The sequence below is a fragment of the Panthera uncia genome, assembly GCF_023721935.1.
Source record: "Panthera uncia isolate 11264 chromosome B2 unlocalized genomic scaffold, Puncia_PCG_1.0 HiC_scaffold_24, whole genome shotgun sequence".
NCBI classification, from domain to species: Eukaryota; Metazoa; Chordata; class Mammalia; order Carnivora; family Felidae; genus Panthera; species Panthera uncia.
This window is the reverse complement of record NW_026057580.1, coordinates 38,188,478-38,213,019: the sequence shown is the minus strand read 5'-3', so window position 1 is coordinate 38,213,019 and position 24,542 is coordinate 38,188,478. Positions and strand designations below refer to the sequence as shown.

Below are 24,542 nucleotides of genomic sequence, written 5' to 3'. Positions count from 1 at the left end.
TCCATTCTTTCTACTATATCAGCAAACAGATCTACTGGACTTGTCCATCACTTTGTGCACTGAATTCCTTAATATTCAAAAGATGATGATCTCTCTACCAGGAATTACCTAAGTAAAAGATTACTTCTCTTATGGATCTTTTTAACTGTATGATTATTATGTCATTTTATAATTTATTAAGACCCTGCTCAGAGAGAAGGGAAAAAAAATCAAAGTTAGAAGCAATCCCTGTGAATTTGTTAACCTCCAAAACATTTTTACGGAAAGAAGCTTCTTCATTTATAGAATAACCTACAGATCCATAAGTTTTCATAACTCCACATTTTAAATCTTAAGTGTTTTTATTGGTTCTCTATATGTACCTGATTAATACTAATAAGGCACAGTTGAAAGCACATAAGATATTTAAAATATGAAAAAGCATATATTCATAAATCAAGTTTCCTCTATGACTGAATTGAATTATTTTGTCACCTGTGGATATAACAAAATATATATAGAATATACTTAGAAAATAATACTTTTCATTTCATTGCAGCCTTTTCATTTACTGTGCGTATGAAATACATTAAACAAAAATGAAAAAAGACTTTGAAGGATAATGAAAGGCTCACTAAATTTCTATCCCTCCCTAAATATACTACTTTGACATACTGATCATTTTGAATTAAACGGCTCTTGAGAAACAGCAGGTGAAAGAATGCCACTGTCACCCTCCTTTTTATCCCTGAAATCAGGACATAAAATTCCTATGTGAAAAGTGACCTCCCTGTACCAGGAAGAAAGAAGAGAAAGGGAATCAAGGCCAAGAGAAATCTATAACTTAGTCATACTAACTCTTACCTTCCTAATTACTTCACCACAATGTACTACTACCCTTAGCCCAAACCCCGTTTGTCTTATCAATTCTTCACAAATTTTTTTGTTTCTTTGTCAAAAAGGTATAAAACCTTTCTCCTCTGGTCACTTCTTTGGATCTTCATTCTCTTGTGAAGGCTCCCAAGTACATGGAAAAATGTAATAAAAATGGTATGCTTTTTAACAGTGACTCTGTCTTATGTCAGTTGATTCTTAGGTCCAGCCAGGGACCTGAAAAAGTAGAGGAAAATTTTCCTTCCCCTACAATTTCAAATACATGAAAATAATTGAACTTATTTCTTAACCCTTTCATTCTCTGAACATGTATGGCATTGTAAGTACAAAGAGGTCCTTGGTTAATAAGAGGAAAAACTAGAAACACTTGTGTTTTCTTGCCTGAGAGCATCTTTAATTGGCCTCCTCTAACATGGCACATTATATATTATGCATTTAGGTTCCTGGGTTGTTTACAGTAACAGAATAGTTTTCTCTGTGAAAAGACCTCATGAGAGATCCACCTTGTTTTTCTAAGGTTCCCAGAAGGATGGCAGTCATATGGCATTAGTTAACCATGTATCAGTAGAATATAAATTATTCACGAACATTCTCAAAGTCTAAAGTAAACAAATGACATCAACAAATTTAATTTAGTAAGAGGTGTTTAACAGTATTTATTAAACTGAAAACTGTTAAGTTCTCCCACAAAGGCAGACCTTACAGTCCCCATGAAGACCAAAGAGACTCCAGATCACTTTTTCCCCAAACTCCCATTTTGTAATACTGTCTAGTCTATGTCTAGGCATAAAAAGAAATAGGGGCGCCTGGGTGGCTCAGTCAATTAAGCATCTGACTTTGGCTCAGGTCATGGTCTCAAGGTTCTCATGGGTTCAAGGCCCATGTCAGGCTCTGTGCTGACAGCTCAGAGCCTGGAGCCTGCTTTGGATTCTGTGTCTCCCTCTCTTTCTGCCCCTTTCCTACTCATGCTCTGACTCTATCTCTCAAAAATAAATAAACATTGGGAAAAAAAACAAAAAAGAAAATAAACAGATGCCATGTGTACAAAATTAAAGTATGCTTTTATGTTTTAAAAACTATCATTATAACAAAAAGCTATCATTATAACACAATAATAATAGATAGGTATGTTTAAGACTTAAGTATATGTACTTAATAGAATATGCTCTATTAAGTATCTAATCTCATGCTAATAAATTTAAGTAAATAAAAAGCTTAAGAAAATCATCTAGAAGCTAATGCAAAAAGCAAAATTTGGTAAAATAATCCCATTCACTTTTCATACTTTTGTAATATACTGACTACATCACAGACATATTAATAACTTGAGCAATATAAGGAATAAAAATGTTACTGTTCATATTTTATCATATAACTATTTCTTAAAAATGATATGAAAGGCTCACTAGATTTGTCTGATTTTATGATAGGATCCCATTTTTCCCCTACGATATAAAACAATAAATAACTCACTAGAAAACTAAGATTCACTTACCAGAAAATTGTTTTCCCTTATACTGAGCTAGGAATATCTATTTCATTAAGAAGGGCCACACCTATAGAAAAAAAATCAAATTTTGAAATCTTTCTGAGAAACTCACCTTGCCTTTTTGGTTCAAGGGTTCAATGGTTAAGCTGTCAGGGCCAATATCTACAATATTGCCCATTTGAAATCCATCTGTAGGGTGTGGTGCCCAAACGGGCTTTCCATCCTCCATTTTTGAAGGGAGTATCTATTTTCTGTTTGAAAGGAACAAATAAAACAACATGAATAACTTTGGAAATAAAAATAAGTACTTTTTTAGAAAGCTAACATGTGAATTGCAATTCATAGAAACACATGTCTGACCCTAAAACCCCACCCCCTTTCATCTTGTGGCTGCACCCTGACCCTTTTTATCCACCTTTAGATAAGGACCAAGCAGAGGCTACTCAACCCTTAAGTAACACCTGCTCTGCTACTGCCTTCCTTCAATTGTGATTGTAGTGGAGTACTGCACTTTGAGCAGTACAGAAACCGAAACAGCCATAATGTTCACTTATTGCCCCAGGGTAATTTATAACAACACTTCCTTTTACTCGCTGAAGTATTCTGGATAGCACAATAAACAGTTGTCCTAGGAATAGATGTTATTGTGTGGAGTTAGCTAAGAGTTTAACAAAAGTCATTGTAGACCTAAAGGGATAAAAATGAGACGTGTGAAAGATTATCTCCTCTGGGAAAATTTCCCTGACAATCTGAAACTACAAGGATGCCTCACCCATGTTGCCCCCTATGGTATCTTCACGTACCACTCAGCATACTGTTTTCGTTTTTCTTTTTTTACTGAGGTAAAACTTATATACAGTGAAATGTACAAATCCCATGTATACACATTGGTGAGCTTCAACAACTAGATATACCCATCTAACAAACACTGCCATCAATATATAGAACATTTCCATATAGAACTGAAAGTTCCCTTATGCCTCCTCTGGTCAAACCCTAACCCCCATAGGCATCTACTGTTCTGGTTTCTCTCATCACAGATCACTTTTTATCTTTTCTTGAACTTCACATAAATGAAATCTTACCGCTTTTGCATATGGCTTATTTGATTCAACAAAATATTCTTGATAGTCAACCATGTTGTTGTATATACTAGCCCACTGACTGATTATACCACAATTGTTTACCTGTTGTCCTACTGATGGACATTGGGATCGTTTCCAGTTTTTGCCTATTGTGAATTCTAATGTAATTTTTCAAGTGTTCTTCTAAAGCTTCTATGCTTAGCAATCTCATATCTAATATGAGCAATCTCATATCTTTGCAATTCTGTCTTTTGAGAATATGCCAAGGGGTTCATGACATGTAAGACATTTAATTTTAATGAGCTTGGATTCTAGGAGACTAATGGGTAATCACAAATTGGCTACTGAGTGATCCTAGATGTTCTGGTTTCATCATCTCAGTGGGAACTTATTTTTCATTACTTATCTATACTTAAAGAAAAATTGATACATGTGCCATAAACTCTCCTCTTTTGTGGCATTCTCAAATCTCGGATTTCCCCTGTGGATGTTGTCAAGTCTATTTTCTTATGAAAGTCAAGGATGTATAGTATGTAGTTCAATCAAAAAGCTAGTAACAACTGGCATGTTTGCAATGTACTTGTTGGTTAATGTCTTCAATAGTGAGATGTGCTTTTCCCCATGCAGCAAAGGCTACTAGGATTATGGGTATTCCAAATTAAGAAATTAAATGAAGATTCTCCACAGAAGTCAATCAGTAACACTGAGCAGACTTACATTACCACACCTTACATCTACACACTTTACCTAAAGAATCATATGTAGTCCCATGGCTTTAAGTACCATCTTTAGGTGAGTGATGCCCAAATTTATTGCTCTAGCCCAGAACACCAGTGAACTGAGTCCCCAGATTTTATGCGTCTAGTGGACATCTCCTCCTCACAAATATACCTAAAAGATGTAACATGATTATATTATTACTCTGTCCCACCACCCCAGCCTGTTCTTCCTTATCAGTTAAGGCACCAACAACACTCAGTTCAAATCAAACATGGGGTCATCCTCAATTCTTCTAGCTCCTTGCAAATCCATATCACTCCTCTAAACCTATCAAGTCTACCTCCAACAGGTATCTTATTTTTACCCACTTCTCTGTTTCACCTCTGCCATCCTAGTCAAAACCAACATGGCCTTTTACTAGGACTTCTGTAATTAACTTAGCTTCCCACTGCTACTCTTGCCAATGTGCACAGATCACCAGAAATCCAACTGAAAGGTAAATCTGACCATGTCATTCCTGCTCTATCAGGGCATGAACTAGTCCTCTCTGTGTTCCCAAAGCCCAACACAGAGCAGGCAATTTAATACTCACTGAGTGAATGAATGAATTGTTCACACAATTTGGGAAGAGTAAGAAGATATGGTGAACTAGGAAGAGTTGAAAGGTCTTAAAAACCTAAGCTTGAAATTAAGCTCCACCACTGTCTGACTAGCTCTTAAGCAAGTTACTTAATCTCTCTGATCATTATCTTTATCTTTACCCATAAGTGATATCACTTACCTTACAGAATTGCTATGAGGATTAAGTGACATAAAATTGAGATCACCATTCTCATGATACCCAACAGATACTAGTCACACCTCTCCCCTTATTTTCCCCAATATCCATTGTTTGAAGCTACCAGTAAATTTTGCAAAAATGGTCTTGTGACACTTCTAAATACAGAAGGACATTATAGAATAGTCATGAAATATCATTTAGGAATAATTAAGTATCTGGGGGAAAAAAATCACAGCAAAGCAAAATTCCCAAAGTTCAAAAAAGAATGGCAAATTCCTTTGGACAATTCAAATTGCTTTCCTATTTGAACAATTTGCTACAACTTCCCAATTAAGATAACAGATTTAAAGGCACACATGTAATGTTGCCCCTTCATCCAATACCTAAATCTACAGTAAAGTGATTCTTCAAAAAAAAAAAAAAAAAAAAAAAAATCAATCCATAAGGATGGGAAAAAACAAAGAGGGGACAACAGCAACAATATTTGGGAAGTTGAAAATCAAATGGCTGAGAGGCAACTGACTCAGGAAACCTGAAAGGACTGAATCTCAAGTCAGGAATAGGGAAAGACGGAAGACAACCCACATTATACCCCTGAATCTCAAAAGACAGAGAACTATACTGCGAAAATACTTCTAGAACCAAGGGTAAAAAGAGGGGGTCTAACATAAGAAAGACTAGGTGAAAGTTGTTTAAGAAAGAGATTTTCTGGGGGCGCCTGGGTGGCTCAGTCGGTTAAGTGTCCAACTTCGGCTCAGGTCATGATCTCACAGTCCGTGAGTTCAAGCCCCGCGTCAGGCTCTGTGCTGACAGCCTGGAGCCTGTTTCAGATTCTGTGCCTCCCTCTCTCTCTCTGACCTTCCCCCGTTCATGCTCTGTCTCTGTCTCAAAAATAAATAAACGTTAAAAATAAACAAAGAAAGAAAGAAAGAAAGAAATAAACAAACAAACAAACAAATAAATAAATACATAAAAAGAGATTTCTGGAGTGTGTAGGTGGCCCAGTCAGTTAAGCATCCAACTCTTGATATCAGCTCAGGTAATAATTTCACAGTTCATGACTTAGAACCACACATCGGGCTCTGCACTGACGGAGCAAAGCCTGCTTGGGACGCTCTTTCTCTGTCCCTCCCCTGCTTGCTCTCTCTTCTCTCTCTCTCTCTCTCAAAATAAATAATAAATAATTAAAAAAAAAGAAAAAAGAAAGAGATTTCCTAACACCACCAACACGCACATACTTCACATCACTAGGCAAATGCCTCCCCACTCTCCCATCACTACCCCAAGAGAAGCTTAGATGTTATTCTCTGGAAAAGACCAGGTCTCTGGAAAGAGAAATGCCAGAAAGAATTAATGGTGTACATATAAAAATTGCCACTTGCTAACAAAAACCCTCTCCTTGACCAAACTTTAGTTAGGCTCTTCTGAGCCTGCTTCCTGATGAGGCCATGCAACTAGGCCTTCCATGTCTGTACTATCCTTGTTGGGCCTACATCGGCCAGTTTTAGCAAGAATCCTGATAAGCCACTTTGGAGAAATTTCCCCTCCCTTGATATCTGATTAAGTTTTTCATCCCCTACCTTTGATATATAAATCCTTAAACTGCCTTCAAGAATCCCTTATCCTTGTTGTTTTCTCTTACTTTGCATTCACTGACCCTCTCAATCTGCTCATTGGCTATAATCCCCAGCTGCCTTTTCTGTCCTCCAAGTTGAGCCTGATCTCTCTCCCCTATTTTAACATCCCTTGTTATAAACTGACTGTGTCTGTTATGGACTGAATTTTGTCATTCCCGCCTCAATTCGTATTTTTTAATATGTGAACACTAATTCGTAATATGACTATATCTGGAGATAGGGCTTTTAGGAGGTAATCAGGTTAATGACATTATAAGGGTGAGATCCTGATCCAATAGGACTGGTGGTCTTATAAAAAGAGGAAAAGAGATCTCAGATCCCGCTCCCCAACCAAGGGCCATGTGAGTGCACAGCAAAATGGTGGCCATCTAAAAGCCAGAAAGACAATCCTCACTAGAACCCAACCATGTTGGCATCCTGATCTCAGACTTCCAGCCTCCAGAGCTGTGAAAAAATAAATTTCTATTATATAAGACATCCAATCTATAACATTCTGTTATGGCAGACCAAATAGACTAATACACTCCTACTACAATAATCCTGAATAATCTTGTCATTTTAGCAAGTGTCAACATAATTTTCCTTTAATAGCATAACACTAGAAATGAATATTCACTAGAAGGTATAAAATATAAAGTTGAGGCAATTTTACAGAAAGCCAAGAAAAAAAGAGATAAAAAGTGGGGGGGGGGGGGGAGAAGAAAAAGAAGAGATACGAAAATGAAACACGTAAAATTATTAAGCATCAAAATACCAGGAACAACAGACATCCTGCCCACCCCCCTCAAAAAATAGAAGGGAGAAAACTAAAATGTTGAAAGAAAATTCACCAGAACTGAAAGACATGATTTCCTAGTGTCTAGCCAAAATGTCCATTAAGTCCTCAATACAATAACTGGGAAAACACACACACACACACACACACACACACACACACACACACAAAGACACTATGTCCAATTTCAGACCACCAGAAATAAAGAGAAGATGCTACACACATCTAGAGAAATCAGAGAAAAAAGAAGGGAAAAAACATGGATCATGTCCAAAGGATCATGAATCAAAATGGCTTCAGCAACACTGAAGCAGGAAGTCAACAAAGCAATGCCTATAAAATTCTGAAGGAAAATTATTTCCAACTTAGAGCCCTGTACTTAGGCAAAATACTGGCCCAAACTGGAGCAGTATAACCCAAGAGGCAGCCACATTGAGCACTGTCATCAAAGACATCCACTGACCTTGGACCACATGAAGCTAGCCCAGATTCTTATCTGAACTTGTCTTATTCTAACTCTGTACTGATGATGTACTTGTGCCTGGAGAAACTGTGGACAACTCATACCCTCCCCTATTAAATATCTTCTACTTACTATTCTAATATTCTCTTAGAATAAACCTTTTTTTTAATAAGGTTTCACTTAATTGGGGTGTCTGAGTAGCTCAGTCGGTTAATGATCTGACTCTGATTTCAGCTCAGGTCATGATCTCATGGTTTGTGAGTATGAGCCTCAACTCAGTGGGGAGCCTGCTTGGGATTCTCTCTAGCCTTTTTTCTGCCCCTCCCCCACTTGTACACATGCCCACACATGCTCCCTCTCTCTCTCAAACATAAATAAAGGTTTCACTTAATTGTTTTTAGAATCCTAAATACTTGTAACAAATACCTTCAGTAATGAAGTCTTACTTTTCATCCCACAACAGAAGACAAAATTCTTTTAGGCATGTTACTTACTATTTACTCCCAGAAAATCATTCAGAAAAAAAACCCATGCAATCAACATTCATACTTATTAAGGCATGTCTGCTTATGAAGAATACTTAAAAAGACATTGAAAAAAATGTTTTTAAAGACATCCCAATTCCCAGTGCTATTATACTAGAAACCTTAAACACATTAAAGCCTGAATATATATGCATTACCCCTGGAGTTAGGTCAGCAAATTTAAAATTCTTGAAATTCCTTATGTTTTTCGGGAAAAGAATGGAAACGTTCTACAATATGCATCAACCAAAAATTATCTCGTTTTTTATACTTAATTGACAACTGAAATTTTTTAAGTAAGCACTATAGTGATCTACAGAAGTACAGCTGACCCTTGAACAACATGGGTTTAAACTGCATGGGTCCACTTACATGTGGATTTTCAATAAATACATTGGAAAATTTTTTGGAGATTTGTAACAATTTGAAAAACCTCACAAACCACATAGCCTAGAAATGTTGAAAAATTAAGAAAAAGGTATATCATGAATGTACAAAATATAGATACTAGTCTCATAAAATTTATATATGTATTTGCCTAATTTATCATTTGCTACCATAAAATATATATAAATTTTAAAAGTTGTAATTTATCAAAATTTACACACAGACCATACATGACACCATTCACAGTTGACAGAACCATAAAAAAAAAAAAAAGATACAGTATTGAATCCAGTATTAGTACTGAATACCTAAAATTCAATTAGTACTAAATACCTAAAATTAACTGTAGTGCACATTGTACTACTGTAATAATTTCATAGCCACCTCCTCTTGCTACTGCAATAAGCTCAAGTGTTGTGAGTACTGGCTTAAAATACCATGTGACAATCATCTCTGAGTGAACAGTTCATCTCTCCAGTATACTGTGCATCACAGTAAAAAGCTATCTCTTGCAGTTCTCACTACCAATAAAGTTTTGGGAGAGTCAAAAGTTATATGCAGGAGTGCCTGGGTGGCTCAGTTGGTTAGGCGTCCAACTTGATTTCAGCCCAGGTCATAATCTCAGTTTCATGAGTTCGAACCCCATGCCAGGCTCTGCGCCGCCCTTGCAGAGTCTGCTTGGGATTCTCTCTCTCTCTCTGCCCCTCCCCTGCTTATGTTCTCTCTGTCTCTCCCAAAATAAATAAATAAAACTTTAAAAAATTATTAAAAAAAAAAAAGTTAGGGGCACCTGGGTGCCAACTTCAGCTCAGGTCATGATCTCACAGCTTGTGAGTTGGAGCCCCGTGTCGGGCTCTGTGCTGACACCTTGGAGTCTGGAGCCTGCTTTGGACTGTGTCTCCCTCTCTCTCTTCCCCTCCCCAGCATATACTCTGTCTCTATCTCAAAAATAAATAACCATTAAAAAAAAAAGTTATATGCAGATTTCCAACTGTGGCAGGTGGTCAGCACCCTTAACCCCAAGTTTTTCAAGGGTCAACTGTAATCTGTAGAAGCACTAAGTAATCCACAGAAGGCAATCAGTACCCTTTCAGAGGTTATTAGCTAACTTTTCGTTTATTCTTTGTTTAAAGGTAAGAAGCATATCACCAGAAAGCTCCCTGGGGAGCAAATGTATTAAAGGCTAGAGTGACAAATAATACACATCCATATTCTTCCTTCTTGACAACTCTAGTGATAATCCCAATATAACAATCCTGGGCCATAAACAGAACCGGTAGGCCCATACCACAAACTATGAGTCATCACCTACTCCTTTACATTCAAAGATTACACTTTAAATATAGCCATGATACATAACAGTGCCTTATATTTTACTGTCTGGGGTATTAGGAACTGAGTACTAGCTAAAGGTAATTTACAGTTGTGCTAAAAGAACAAGATATCAAAAAGGAAGAAAGGAGCATTAAACAGAATATGCAGAATCCTTTTAAGTTTGCCTTCTACATTAACTTATTCCATTAGTTACTTACTTAGCCTCCTATTATGTACTACATAGTTCCAGGTGCTGGAGCTATAATGGCGAGCAAAAGGACACAATCCGGCCTCATGTTGCTTTTTAATAGGAAAATAACCACCTGAATAAACCAGTAAACAAAACTGGCAAAAATCCCTGCCCTCCAGGATCTTATATCCCAGTTGGGGGTAAGAGGGTGGCATAGATGTATCAAATTTGCCTTTTAAAAAGACTACTCTTTCATCTGGCCAGGCCCTGGGCTTGCTAATGAAAATAATGTTATGTGTACCTTTGGCACACAAGCTTTAAACTGGCAGCTACTCTAATCTGTATCAGTCTATCATGAAGGCTATTAGCTTCTCAGGTGTGCAGATACTGTGAACACTGAGCACCAGGTAACAGTTGGCCATGGCTGGTGCATTCTGTGTGTACCTAGAACAATCTTTCACTGCCCATATCAGTTCCATTACGAACGTCTGTACAATGAAATTCTCAAAAACATTTCAGTAGGGTTCCCTCTAGTTAGTAAGTTACCTTTGAAAAGGTCTTCCTAGAAAACATTTCCAAGTCAGTCTTGTTCTTCTAGTTGTACAAAATACAGGAATTATTTAATTGCTGTAATACTGGATTATGCATCATTAAACATTAGTACTGAAATTTATTGCTATTATCTTGGTTTTATCAACAACAAACATTCATTAACAATGGGGAGAAAAAACCTACCACAAAGTCCGAACTCATGACAAAAAAGTAAGAAATTATCTCAAGATAACAATATCTAAAAACTACTTCAATTTAATTAATATATTCACTCATTTATTTTTTCAATGAATATTTACCAAGCACCTCTTACATGCCAGTCACTGTTACAGGTTTAGATATCGATGAGAAAATAAGAACTCCAACGTTTCTCAATCTACAACATTATAAGAAAGACAAGAAATGTCTAGGTCAGCTATGACACTCTGGTTTTAACAGTAGTAGGTCCAACTGATCCTGTGATCAGTCCTGATGACTGACCATCTTTACCAAAGTTATACTGTAATTCCAAATATAGCCTCAGAAAGCTTAATATACTGATTAATATTTAAAACTAAGTCTATTACCACTTGATTCCCAGACATAGGTTTAAACACCAAAGGTAACTTCAGCTTAACTAGTATAGCTAAGATTAACTTGCAACAAAAAAAGAGGGTTAAAAAAAATTAAAAGCAGGGGTGCCTGGGTGGCTTGGTCGGTTAAGCATCTGACTTTGGCTCAAGGTCATGATCTCATGGTTCACGGGTTTGAGCCCTGCATTGGCTCTGTGCTGACAGCTCAGAGACTGGAGCCTGATTTGGATTCTGTGTCTCCCTCTCTCTCTGCCCCTCCCCCATTCATGCTCTGTCTCTCTTTCTAAAAAACTAAACATTAAAAAAATTAAAAGCAAATATTGATAAATTCATATCATTATTAAATATTTAAAATATTTATAAAATGGTTTGAAAACTGATACCATCTGGCAAATTACTCCAAATGCATATTACTATAATTATGAGAGTTGGTTATATGATTTTCTTTCAGATTTTCAGAGAAGAAATCATAAACTATACTTCAGCTATAAACTCTTACCTAAATTACTATCACAAAACAAATTTGAATTAGCCATAATTTAAACAATATATGTAGATAATCTATACTAAAATAACCTACCAAAATGTAGACCATTCTAGAGAAAGCCCTTGTATTCTTCAGAGACTCAATATCTCAGTTTATTTCAGAAGCTCAAAATTTCTCTTACAGATGGTAAAATACCTAAATAGCAAGATATTAATTTATCCCAGGTGATTTAGATTTTTCATACCCCGTGACTAATCTTGTCTATTGTCCAGTGATTACATCCAGAACTTACCTGGTTTTGTACTTAGTGCTAGATTTAAAAGTTATTTCTTAGAAGTTTGTTGGTCTTTCAAAAAGGAGTTTGTAAAAGATTAAAGACTTTAATTCATTTTCTCCACCACAGGATAATGTTGATCTCCTATTAAGTGGTTAATGAAATTTTAACTTGGTCTTCAACCAAAAAGAAAGAAAGGCCTTTTCTTCCTGAAGGATCCTCCTGTGTTTAAAATGGCCCCATTCTGCTCAAATTGAAATATTCTACAGTTTAAATCCCAGGCCTTGACACAATATTACTTAGATTTTTCAGAAACTAACAGATCTATATGTAGGCAAACCACAACCTGGATGGTACACTATTAACCAAGGTAATAAGAAGCCTGAACAATCCTGTCTTTTAAATACATCATTGACACTGTGAGCATCTTAACTCTCCTAAAATGTGCATAATAGAAGTTGATTTTCACCTACAAGCAGCAAGGTCATTTTAAGAGCTGACACTGAATCTGGGACACCTGGGTGGCTCAGCTGGTTAGGCATCTGACTCTTGATTTCAGCTCAGGTCATGGTCTCACATTGGTGGGTTCAGCCACACATCCAACTCTGTGTTGACAGCACAGAACCTGCTTGGGATTCTCTCTCTCCCTCTCTCTTTGCCCCTCCACCATGTGTGTGCGTGCAAACGCAAGCGCGCTCTCTCTCTCTCTCAAAATAAATAAACTTAAAAAAAAAAAAAAAGAGCTGACCCCAAGTCCAATCTAATGCAGGCCACATAGTTCTCCTGAGACAGGAATTCATTCAGTGAAAAAAAAAAAAAAAAACAAAACTCAAATGCTATGACCAGGAGGAATAAACTCTGAGAGACACACAAATTAAAAAGGAAGAGTAGAAGGTGTTATTCTGTTATAATTTCTATCACTCATAAATGAGATAATAAAACCTAGGATATTCAATAAAGTTTTCATACAATCCATAACACTAAGTTTTTTTTTAACATTACTAACTTGGGTTGTGTGTACATGGGTATAGCACACGAAAACAGGAACCGAAGACAATTTTCTTATAGCTGGTATGGAATTCAATTCAGTTAGCCAAGGGAAGCAAAATTACTATAATGTTTCACCGACTATTCACTATTCAGCAGACATTACACTACTATAATATGTTATCTCATTTAGTTTTTACAGCTCTGGGAGGCAGCTACCATCCCCATTTGGAAACTGAGGTTTGGCAGTTTAGGCAAATTGCCCCAACAAAGACAATTAAGAAATGAGTATAGAGAGAAGATGAGAATCCTGTGTGACCCCAAGTCCAAACTTGTAATCATTGCACTACATAGCTCTGCCTAATCAAGCTTCTTGTCTGCACCACTGGTTTATATTTGTCACTAGATCTAGAAAAAGACCTGGTTGTATAATGTTGTGTTGTCCTAACCTATTTTTTAATGGCATAAGAAACAAACATAATTTAAAAGATATGTAAAGACTTCATGAAAAATCTTATTACTTCTTTCATAAACACTAAAATGTTCATTATTCCTTACTTGTAATTTGGATTTGGATTTAAATTCTTTAATGTGTAGACTACAAGAAGTTCTTTTATTTCCTTCATACAAGAAATTCTTGGCTTGAGTGGTCTGTGCTAAAAGGTAAACATGATGATATGAGTACTTTTGTCTTCCAGTTAACTCTGTATTTAAATAACTAGCTGAGGGGGCGCCTGGGTGGCTCAGTCGGTTAAGCATCTGACTTGATTTTGGCTCATGTCTTGATCTCATAATTCATGAGATCAAGCCCCACAATTGGCAGATTTTCAACAGGGCATACATTTTGTTTTTAACTTCTAATTAGTCATAGAGTAAATACTGCAAACTCCTCCAGACACTTGGGTTTTTTTTTTTTTTTAAAAAAAAAGCAAGTGTAATAGAATCAACAAGTTTTTTTTTTTTACAAAATTAGTCCTCAACCATATGACCTAGGATTAATGGGTAGAAGCCTTAGAGTCAACCATATGTTAATAATATTTTCTAACCTCTGCAGATAACAGTAATTTCACTAACTTTGAAAGAACAAACTGAAAAATATTAATGGACTTTAGGGAACAATTTTTCTTTCTCAACTACCAACCACCAGCAGAACAGGTAACCATTACAACAGTGAAATGTTAAGTCTCTGACAAATCCATTCTGAAAGAGCTCCTATAGAAAATACTGAGTGATTCACTTCATTTCAGTTCTTCTCACTTTTATAATTAGAAGAACTATACCTATCTTGTGACTGTAAATATTAACTATTTGAAGTAGCAACAGAACGATGAGACTGCATAAGTACTTTAACAATATGCCTTTATACAAAATGTAATCTCTTCAGCACATAACGTCACATACTTATAGGGAACTGTTTGGAGAGAATAAAATCTCAAGGATACTTTGCACCATGAAGTAATATTATTACAAATACATTCTGCAAGGATTTACTGAATTCCTATTATGTGCAAGGCACAGCCTCAGAAAAAATAAATATATTTCTCATCCTAAACAAAAAACAAAAGTATATCTTTTTCCTACAAAACAGAAACACATGTAGAAATATAAACCTAAAAATTCCTAAAATAACGAAGTTATCTCCCATTGTCATTAAAAGAATTCAAACATTATCTCTGGTGGGGGGGGGGGGGGCGGTGGTGGAAGGAAATAACTAAGTGATAATATCCCAGGTACTCAAACATCTTGGGGAGAGGGGACAGTCAGGAAATAAGTGCCGTACAATGTCTCTATAAAAACTGTAAAGTGGGCCAAGTTAGTTTAAACCACCTTCTCCTTCCTTATCTTTTCTCCATCTGAAGAACACTAACTTAGGCCCAAAAACCAGGCAAAAATCAAGACATAAGGTCCCTGAGATGAAGATTCAAACTCCAAACTACAAACTTTCCTTTTTTTTTCTAGTTTTGTTTAATGTTTTTATTTATTTTTGAGACAGAGACAGAGCATGAACGGGGGAGGGTCAGAGAGAGAGGGGAACACAGAATCCGAAGCAGCCTCCAGGCTCTGAGCTGTCAGCACAGAGCCTGACGTGGGGCTCGAACTCACAGACCGTGAGATCATGACCTGAGCTGAAGTCGGACGCTCAACCGACTGAGCCACCCAGGCGCCCCCAAACTTTCCTTTTTAGTTAAGTAAATTAGGGAGGAAAAAAACAAAACAAATATTTTCTTGCTTTATAAAGAAGTCTAAATTTGCTTGCACTATTAATTCCCTAGGACTAATACTTTTTTAAAATGTTAATTTGAGGGGCGCCTGGGTGGCTCAGTCGGTTAAGCAACCAACTTCGGATAAGGTCGTGATCTTGCGGTTTGTGAGTTCTTGCGGTTTGTGACATTTAGCTATGTCATCATGGAAGTTTAGAGCATCCATTACGAAAGATCCTTTAAGCTTGCAGCTTAGAGGGAGAAATAAAGAGGGGTGTAAAATGATCAGGAATCTGAAAGACAGTTCTGGATGGTAAAAACACTTGCTATACCTTTAAAATACTGAAGAAAAGTAACTTTCAAGCTGGAATTCAGTTTGTGTGTGTGTATGTGTGTGTGTGTGTGTGTGTGTGTGTGTGTGTGTGTGTGTTTAGTCTGTCATTTAAGTCTGAAGGTAGAATAAAGACCTTTTTTTTTTGACATGAAAAGACTTCATTATTCTATACCCAGGAGAGAGCAGTGAGGAAAGCCCTAGAATGACGGCCAGGCAGCAAGTTTACAGAGCAACCATGTAAGGAGGGGCAAGGGTAGAGGGAAGGGCAGGACCGTGTTGTAGGTTATAAAAGCCTTTTAAAATAGTCTATTTGGCTTTTTAAAAAGCCTGCTCTTTTATCACTTCAATAAAAAATGTAATATGAAAGTGCATCTTTATGAAGCACTGTTAGTATTGAATGGGGCTTATGAGAAGATTGTGATTAATACTACTTTAATGTGAAAAATTAAACTGAAGGAAAAAAGCAGGCTCAAACCAAGAGTGTGAAGAAATTCTTCCTTCATGAAGAGTACTCAGTAATTCTAACGGATTCTATTCTAGGATGGTAATTCTTGTGAACTGAGACTAAATTGTAGCTGAGCTGAATTTTAATTGTTGAATAATCACTGTGTAATTAAGTCCAGAAAATGAATGAGATTATAAAAATAGTAACTGAGTACTTAAATTACTCTGACTTGAAGTTTCTGGACTCAATTGACCTTAATAACTAAGGACTTTATAAAGTCGATACTGTTAAAATTCAAGATTGGATTTTAGTGTAGGTGGAAAGCAGCAGCTTTAAAGGAAACCATTCACAGCTGCGTTGGTGGTTTAGGCGTGAAGGCAAAATGCCCAAAGTGTGGTTGCAGAGAGGGTTTTCATTGTGAGATCTACTTAAAAAAACAAAACAGTTTGCTTATTTTAAACTCTGTTTAGGGAAACTGCAGCCCTTTAACCCTGTAAATACCAGTCCTTTGAGATATTGTCATGCTTTATGAGTTAGGAAGATGTGTGAAGCTTTGGATCCAGTCATCATTATTTTACATTTAAGAGTGATTAATTTTGTTTTTGAAAAGTTTACTATTTGATGACTTTCTTATGTGCCTTGACAAAACCACTGTAGTTTCATAAAACACTTTTTATGAAGGATCATAATAACACATAAATTGTGTTTGTCTCAAGTCTTGCTGTGAAAATCAAAAGTCCAGACAGATTTTTCTAACTCAGAAATCCCCATAATGGTGTTTATTTGGCTACTTACAAATCTTTTTATCAATATCTACTTGAACAAAAATCTACCTCTCACCTAAACTTTGCCAACTCTTAGGTAAAATTTTGTGTTTTTATCCATGTTTAGAGAATCTATTGTGTTATTCTATTTCCTTAGTTTTATTTATCCGACACATTTGTGTGAAATGCTAAGTTGAATGGCCAGCAATGAACAGATCTGATTTGAGGTATATGTACAATCCAACAGATTATAACAATCAGAAAAATCTAGTTGCTGAACAATAACCTTAAAAAATGATTGCCATATTGAATTTGCTATGTAGTGGATTTATGAGACAGTCTCAAATAATCATGAAATTAATAACCAGTTAACAATCTTTACAGACAAGGGATTAAATTTCTCATACAGTATTAATTTTTCTTCTAATTTTGTTTGAAATACCCAGTCAGCTACTAAAACCTACTCTATTTGTTTATTCATGCATTCAGTTATTATTTGTTGCTGTTTGGTATCTATCCCATTCTGCCATTCATTCTCTCTGATACTGCCCTAATTTTGACATGCTGTTTTTTTCTCATCATATTGAATTCTTACATACTGTCTCTTCTACCAGAACATCTTTCCAGTTTAATTAGATGGCTGTTCACTGCCTGTGGAATAGAGAATTAGAGTTAAGAACCTTTACACTTTGACATGGACCTGCCTTTCCAGCTTCATCTTCCACCAAGTCTTTTTTTCTTCTTGTCCTTCACAAACTGCCCTCCAGTTTCAGTTTCACATTTTGAAATTTCTGCTTTTGCTACTTTATTTGTCTAGAATGCTACTCCCTAATTCTCTATTTGTTGAAATCCTTGGACTTTTCAGGATCAGCTTACATTGCTTTCTCTAAAACCTAAGTTAAGTCTCCCTGGAGCTGACTTTAGTCAGGCAGCCAAAGTAATCCTGCCTTGATGTTCCCTTATAAGAGTATTTCACTTTGTCACATATTTATGTGGAACACTTTGGCCAGGGAAGAACAAAGATGTTTACCAGTGAGAGAGGGACAGGTTGACAGATCGGGGGAAAAAGCAATGCAAATATAGTAGATATCATCAATGTTTGAAATGTTCAAATTAATATATATTTTTTAATGTTTTTTTCTTATTTTTGAGAGAGAAAGACAGAGTGCAAAAGGGGGAGGGGCAGGGAGAGACGGAAACACAGAATCTGAAGCAGGCTCCAAGCTCTGAGCTGTCAGCACAGAGCCCGATGCAGGACTCAAACCAATGAACCCCTCTTTGTTTCTCCCTCTAAGCTGCAAGCTTAAAGGATCTTTTCGTAATGGATGCTCTAAACTTCCATGATGACATGGCTAACTGTTCACTGCTTGAATTCACTGTGCTACCCACACTGTGAGAACAGATGCAGTCTGGAGGCACAAATCATATAAAGCTCAGGAATGATCTAATACTATTTCTACTATTTATTTTAAAATGTGTTCCCCTGTTTTCTGTTTTCTCTTTCAAAAAGTTCTATAATTTTGATGTTGTACCTCTATGAGACTGCTACTCTCACATTCTCCTCTATTATCGATTTATCTCTTTATTCTACTTTTTTTGGAAATGTCCCCACTTGACCTTCTAATTCTTCTGCTGCAAGCTTTACTTCCACAATCACATTTTTTATTTCCTTCCATTATCTTTGTTTCCTTCTTATTGCTTTTTTTCCCCTACCATTTCTGTTCTCTGCCATGGAAAAGCTTTCCTCAACACATCTAGTTTTCTTTATATCTATATCTATATCTATATCTATATAGATAGATATAGATATATAGTTTTCTTTATATTTCTATATATATATATCAATTTTTTTAATTTAAATTTCAGTTAACATACAGTACAGTATTGATTTCAGGAGTAGAAGTCAGTAATTCTCCACTTACATTCAACACCCAGTGCTCATCACAAGTGCCCTCACATCTAGTGTTCCATTCACATTTAGAAGATACTAAGGCTGGCCTAAACTTCTGCATGCGATCAAGACATCACCTCGTACACTTCATTCTAAAGCAACTGGGCAGTATTCAACTTTTTTGTGGGGATGTTCCAACCATTAGCATCTGTTCATCTTCCTCTCAAGTTCAGTTTTCCAGAGAACAAGGCCTCTGGTTTCTGGCAATTAAGGACCTGGAGGCCTAACCTCTTCATATATAGCCTTTCAACCAACCCCACTGTTTTCTGCCCTGAGGCTTCACCCTCACCTTTGGTAATAACTGAAACCTTCAAACCCTCCCTAGGCCTTTCAGGGATGCTTCAGTTTGATCATCCCTTCTTGTTGGTTTTCCTCACTGCAAGAACTTAGAATATAGTTTCCTCTGCTTCACTAAGTCAAACATTATTCCTCTATTCAAATTTGCTGAAATCCTTCATCTACTGTTACTTCTTCTAATCTCTTTGCCCGTGCAGATTTATTCTTTCTTTTATTCTTCTATTATCATTTTAGTAAAGTATCAGGAAAGAAAGAAGAGATAAATGTACACAAACAAGGGGCACCTGAATGGCTCAGTCTGTTAAGCATCTGACTCTTGATTTCAGCTCAGGTCATGATCTCACACTTGTGAGATCCAGCCCCACAACGGGCTCCACACTGCGTGGAGCCTACTTAAGATTCTCTCCCTCCCTCTCCCGGTGCCCCTCCCCAACTCACACCCCGTCTCTCTCTAAAAAAAAAAAAAAAAAAAAAAAAACAACAAAAACAAAAAAGTATGCAAACAAGAAATTCAGGTTTAACAAGGGAAAACACTTTTATAGAATAATGCACTGTTATTTTCACCACTGCATGGGGAATACTTAACAAAGCTTGCTAATCTTACAATTTCACATTTGAAATTTTAATCACTCTTTTTTAAAAAGCCCCAATATTATATTAATACAATTATTCCATTCTTAAGAGATTTAACTTAATCTTTTAAAGTTTACCATGAAATGGATTTCAAGTAAGTGAATTACGTTTTCACTGACCTGTATTTTCACTAACTTCCATTATAAAATTGGAAATGTGTTCCCTAAAGGGAAAGAGGTTTAATCCCAGGGTAGAGTAAAATCATTTCAGATCTTTTAAATTTTATAATCATTTTGAGAAGTTTACAAAAATGCTCAAATGTATACAATAAATGAAAAAGCACAATAAAGGAAAATTTTAAGTGCCCCAAACTAGCACAACCATTACAACTGCTCATCATTCTTCACGCATTGTACCCACCACATGGTGGCAATCCCCAAAATGGCCTACAACTTTAGTATTTTTGCTTTGTTTCAATATTTTCATATGCTACATTCTAAATAAAGAGTCTTACAGCTGAATAAAAACAGATGTAGAAATATTCAGGAAACTTCAAAGATGCTCTATCACTGAAAAAGGTGGAGAGAAAACACTTATTTTTTGGCATAGTGACAAAAATACATGTTTGGGATCTTAATTTCTATGGCATCAGTTCTTTTGTAACTTTGTAGGAAATACTTATATACTTCAACCTATCTTCTTTCTAGAGAATAATAAGAGTTTATTCTGTTAATAAAACACTGATAACCCATATCATTATCCAGGGTACCTCATTAATATCAATAAGGCAAAATCATTTAAAATGTGCTGGACTGGATCAAGCCATGAAATAAAACCATCCTAACCCAAAACTTCAAAACTTAGAATCAAATAAAAACAATGACTAGGGTATCAACTCTTCAGCAGAATATCAGAATTAAACTGTTTTTAAAATATGAACAATCAATGACCCATGTTATTGTGTTCATTTCCAAACACAAAAACAAAGGCAGGGAAAAGTTAAGTGACTCATCCGTGGCCACATAACAAAGAGCACTAAGACAAGGATCCCCTTTGTCCATCCATTTGCTTTCAATTAAATTGTGCCAACCCTTCTATTTTCTTTTAAAAATCTGTTTCTATCAGAGCCCACTAGTAGAAATATTTTGTCACAAGAAAATTGTTTTAATATATATTACTTAATAGTCATTTTTTTGTTCCCAAAAAAGTCAAGTATGTACTGCAATATACATTGCTGAAAGCCATTTAGAAATGGTTAGCAGTTAGTGTAGTTCAAGAGAAATCTTTTTAAATGTTCAACCCAATTGCTTCTGCCTCAAAAGTTTTCAAATAGATTCTTTTAAAAGGTCAGGGTGGCAATAATTGTTTATCAGTTTTACTTACAGAATTAGAATAAAATTTTACTGTAATAACCAATACTGAAGAAGCTATGGCGGGACTTACAACTTTAAGCACTGCTGTGAAAAAAGTAAAGTGGTACTATACTTTTGAAAAGTAACGTGGCTATATACATATATCAAGAATCTTAAGAATGTGTAGACTTTTTGATCTAGGGTTACTTCTGGGCATCTATACTTGAGAAAATAATCAGAAATTTATAAAAATATTGTCTTTAGTGGTACTTACAAAAAAAGAGGAAGGAAAAGAAAAAGGAGTAGAATATGAAGAAAACAAATGGAAAAAGAAAAAATAAACTTATAAATAAGCTAAATGCTTAATAATAAAGGGTAATTAAATTATACAGTACTGTGTAACTCAGCATTTGACGCATCATGACAGGTGTTGTGTTTTTTTTTTTTTAATGTTAATTTATTTTTGAGAAAGAGAGGGAGAGGGAGAGAGAGCATGAGTGGGGATGGGGCAGAGAGGGACAAAGGATCCAAAGCGGGTCTGACCTGACAGCAGAGAGAGCACTGACAGCAGAAAGCCCAATGTGAGGCTTGAACTCACAAACTGTGAGACCATGACCTGAGCCAAAATCAAGAGCTAGACACTCAACCGACTGAGCCACCCAGATGCCCCAGAAGAGAATTTAGATTCAGTGAAACCTGGTACTAGATTGAAGAGCCTAGCAAAAACATGAAAGGCATTACCTACTTTGAGATTGGTGACTGAAACTAGTTATCTAGATAGCAAGTGTGCCTACAAACCTCTCAGCATCTTCCCTCAGTTCATCAATTAAACTTTCTCCTAACATACAGAGTAACTTCCATCGTTGTTTTTGGTCAAAGTGTACACTGCATATGAAGGAATAACAAATTGCCTATCTTTTTTCATTTGTTTAATAGCATGGCAAACGCTATTTCTTTAAGTAGCTACTTTCTCTCACCTCCTTCCTCAAGTTCACACTTGGCAGCCATTCTCAACTACTCCAAGTTCCCCAAGTACTCCAGGATGATCGAATCTCCACACCTGTGCTCAAGGACTTCCTCTGACACCATTATTCCAGACCAAGTTTTGGCAGCACCTCTTTCTGAGGTTTCTTCTGCCCTCAGCCCAATCTCTTCCCACCACTCTTTCTCGCCTTTGTTGTCACTTTATCTCACATACACTCTTCCAACAGAGCACGAGACAATGTTATTACTTATTCCTTATGTTCCTTATGTTACGTTATTCCTTATGTTCTTCTCACTAAGCTAAAGCACCCTAGTGATAGGGATCATACCTGATTCATATATGTGTCCTTAAGTCAAGGACATAAAAAACCTTCTATGAATGTTGCATATACAGAGAGGTTTAGAGTACACCATGAGATAACTTACAGAAATTTATCTTGAATATTAGAAAAATATTCAACCAGGCATCAGAAGCAAATTTTTAGCCTTATATGTTTATGCCACAAAATACAAGCACAGTTCAACTTTTCTTATATATTTCATTTACCCAATATTTCCTCAAAAGAAAACGGTCAAGGAATTAATATGACATATATCTTAGACAGCCCTCATGCAAAGAATTCCATAACTTATCCTGAGAGCAGAGTAACCTTGATAATAAAATCCATTACCATAGATTCAAAAACTCTAAACAAAATATTAGCAAATCAAATCCAGTAAGAAATAAAATCTATCACAACCATATTTAGTTTATTCCAGGAACACAACTGTAACATTAAAAAAAAAATCAAATCAATCAAAAGATACTCAAAATTATTATGGATAGCAAAAAATCACAGGAAAAGATGTTTGACATGATAATCATTGGATAAATGCACATTAAAACCACAGTAAGAGGGGTGCCTTCCTGGCTCAGTTGGTAGAGCATGCAACACTTAATCTCAGGGTCATGAGTTCAAGCCCCATGTTGGACGGACAGACGGAAGGAAGGAAGGAAGGAAGGAAGGAAGGAAGGAAGGAAGGAAGGAACACACACAGTAAGATACCATTACACATCCAGTGGAAAAGGTTAAAATTTTAAATACTGGCAATACTAAATGTTACCAAGGATGTAGAACAATTGCTCACTATACCACCTGAAATCCTACTTCTAGGTATTTAACCAAGAGAAATATCCACACAAAGAGCAATATCCAAATGTTTATAGCAGCTTTTTAAAATAGTCCCAAACTGGAAATAATTCCAATAGCCATTAACAGAACATAAAAACAAATATCTGTACAACAGAAAACTACTCAGCAATAAACAGGACTAAACTACTCAGAGTCACAACATAAATGAATCCCAAAAGCATTATGCTGAAAGACAGAAAACATCAGAAACGTATAATATAAGATTCCATTTATACAAAATTTTAGGGTGCTTGGCTGGCTCAGTCAGAGGAACATAAGACTCTTGATCTCAGGGTTGTGAGTCTGAGCCCCATGTGGGGTGTAGAGATTTACTTAAAAAATATACATATATACACATATATATATATATATATGTGTATATATGTATATTTTTTTAATACATATATATATTTAATGCTAGAACAGGCAGGGGCACCTGGATGGCTCAGTCAGTTAAGCGTCCAACTTTGGCTCAGGTCATGATTCATGGTTCATGGGTTTGGGTCCCACATCAGGCTCTGCATTGAAGCCTGGAGGTGCTTCAGATTCTGTGTCTCCCTCTCTCTCTGCCCCTCCCCCCATTCGTGCTCTGTCTCTCTCTCTCTCAAAAATACATGAATAAAAAAAATTTTTAAATAAATGCTAGAACAGGCAAAACTAATCTAAAATAACAAAAATAAGCTATGAGATGGTCAGGAGTTGAGGAGGAGAAATGGAATTGACTACAAAAGGAAACAAGGAAAATTTCTAAGGAAATGAAACTATTTTAAACCTCAAAATGTACTCCCAAAAAAGTGAATTTTACTGAATGTAAATTATGCCTCCATAAACTTCACTTTTTTTTTCAATTTTTTTAATGTTTATTTGTTTTTGACAGAGAGAGAGACAGAGCATGAGCAGAGAAGGGGCAGGGAGAGAGGGAGACACAGAATCCAAAGTAGGCTCCAGGCTCTGAGCTGTCAGCACAGAGCCCAATGCAGGGCTCTAACTCACAGACTGTGAGATCATGACCTGAGCTGAAGTCGGATGCTTAACCGACTGAGCCACCCAGGCACCCCTAAACTTCACTTTTAAAATAATCAATCAGGGGTGCCTGGGTGGCTCAGTCAGTTAAGCATCCGACTTCAGCTCAGGTCATGATCTCACAGTTTATAGGTTCAAGCCCTGTGTTGGGCTCTATGCTGACAGCTCACAGCATGGAACCTGCTTCAGATTCTGTCTCCCTCTCTCTGCCCCTCCCCCATTCACGCTCTCCGTCTTTCTCTCTCAAAAATAAACATTAAAAAAATTAATTAAAAAATTAAATAAATAAATCATTAATTATCCTACAACCCAGCAACAGCATTACTAGAAATTTAT

The 24,542-nt window shown here is 36.2% G+C and overlaps 1 protein-coding gene across 4 annotated transcripts in view; it reads right to left on the bottom strand.

Annotated features, from left to right (window-relative positions):
* MYO6 (myosin VI) overlaps positions 1-24,542 on the bottom strand; it is a 145,768-nt gene that overhangs the window by 85,213 nt on the left and 36,013 nt on the right. For all 4 annotated transcript variants that reach the window (XM_049652883.1, XM_049652884.1, XM_049652885.1 and 1 more), the window contains exon 2: positions 2,475-2,613. In XM_049652883.1, coding sequence (XP_049508840.1) covers positions 2,475-2,591 — 117 coding nt within the window. In that variant the 5' untranslated portion in view covers positions 2,592-2,613. The remainder of the gene's footprint in view (positions 1-2,474; positions 2,614-24,542) is intronic.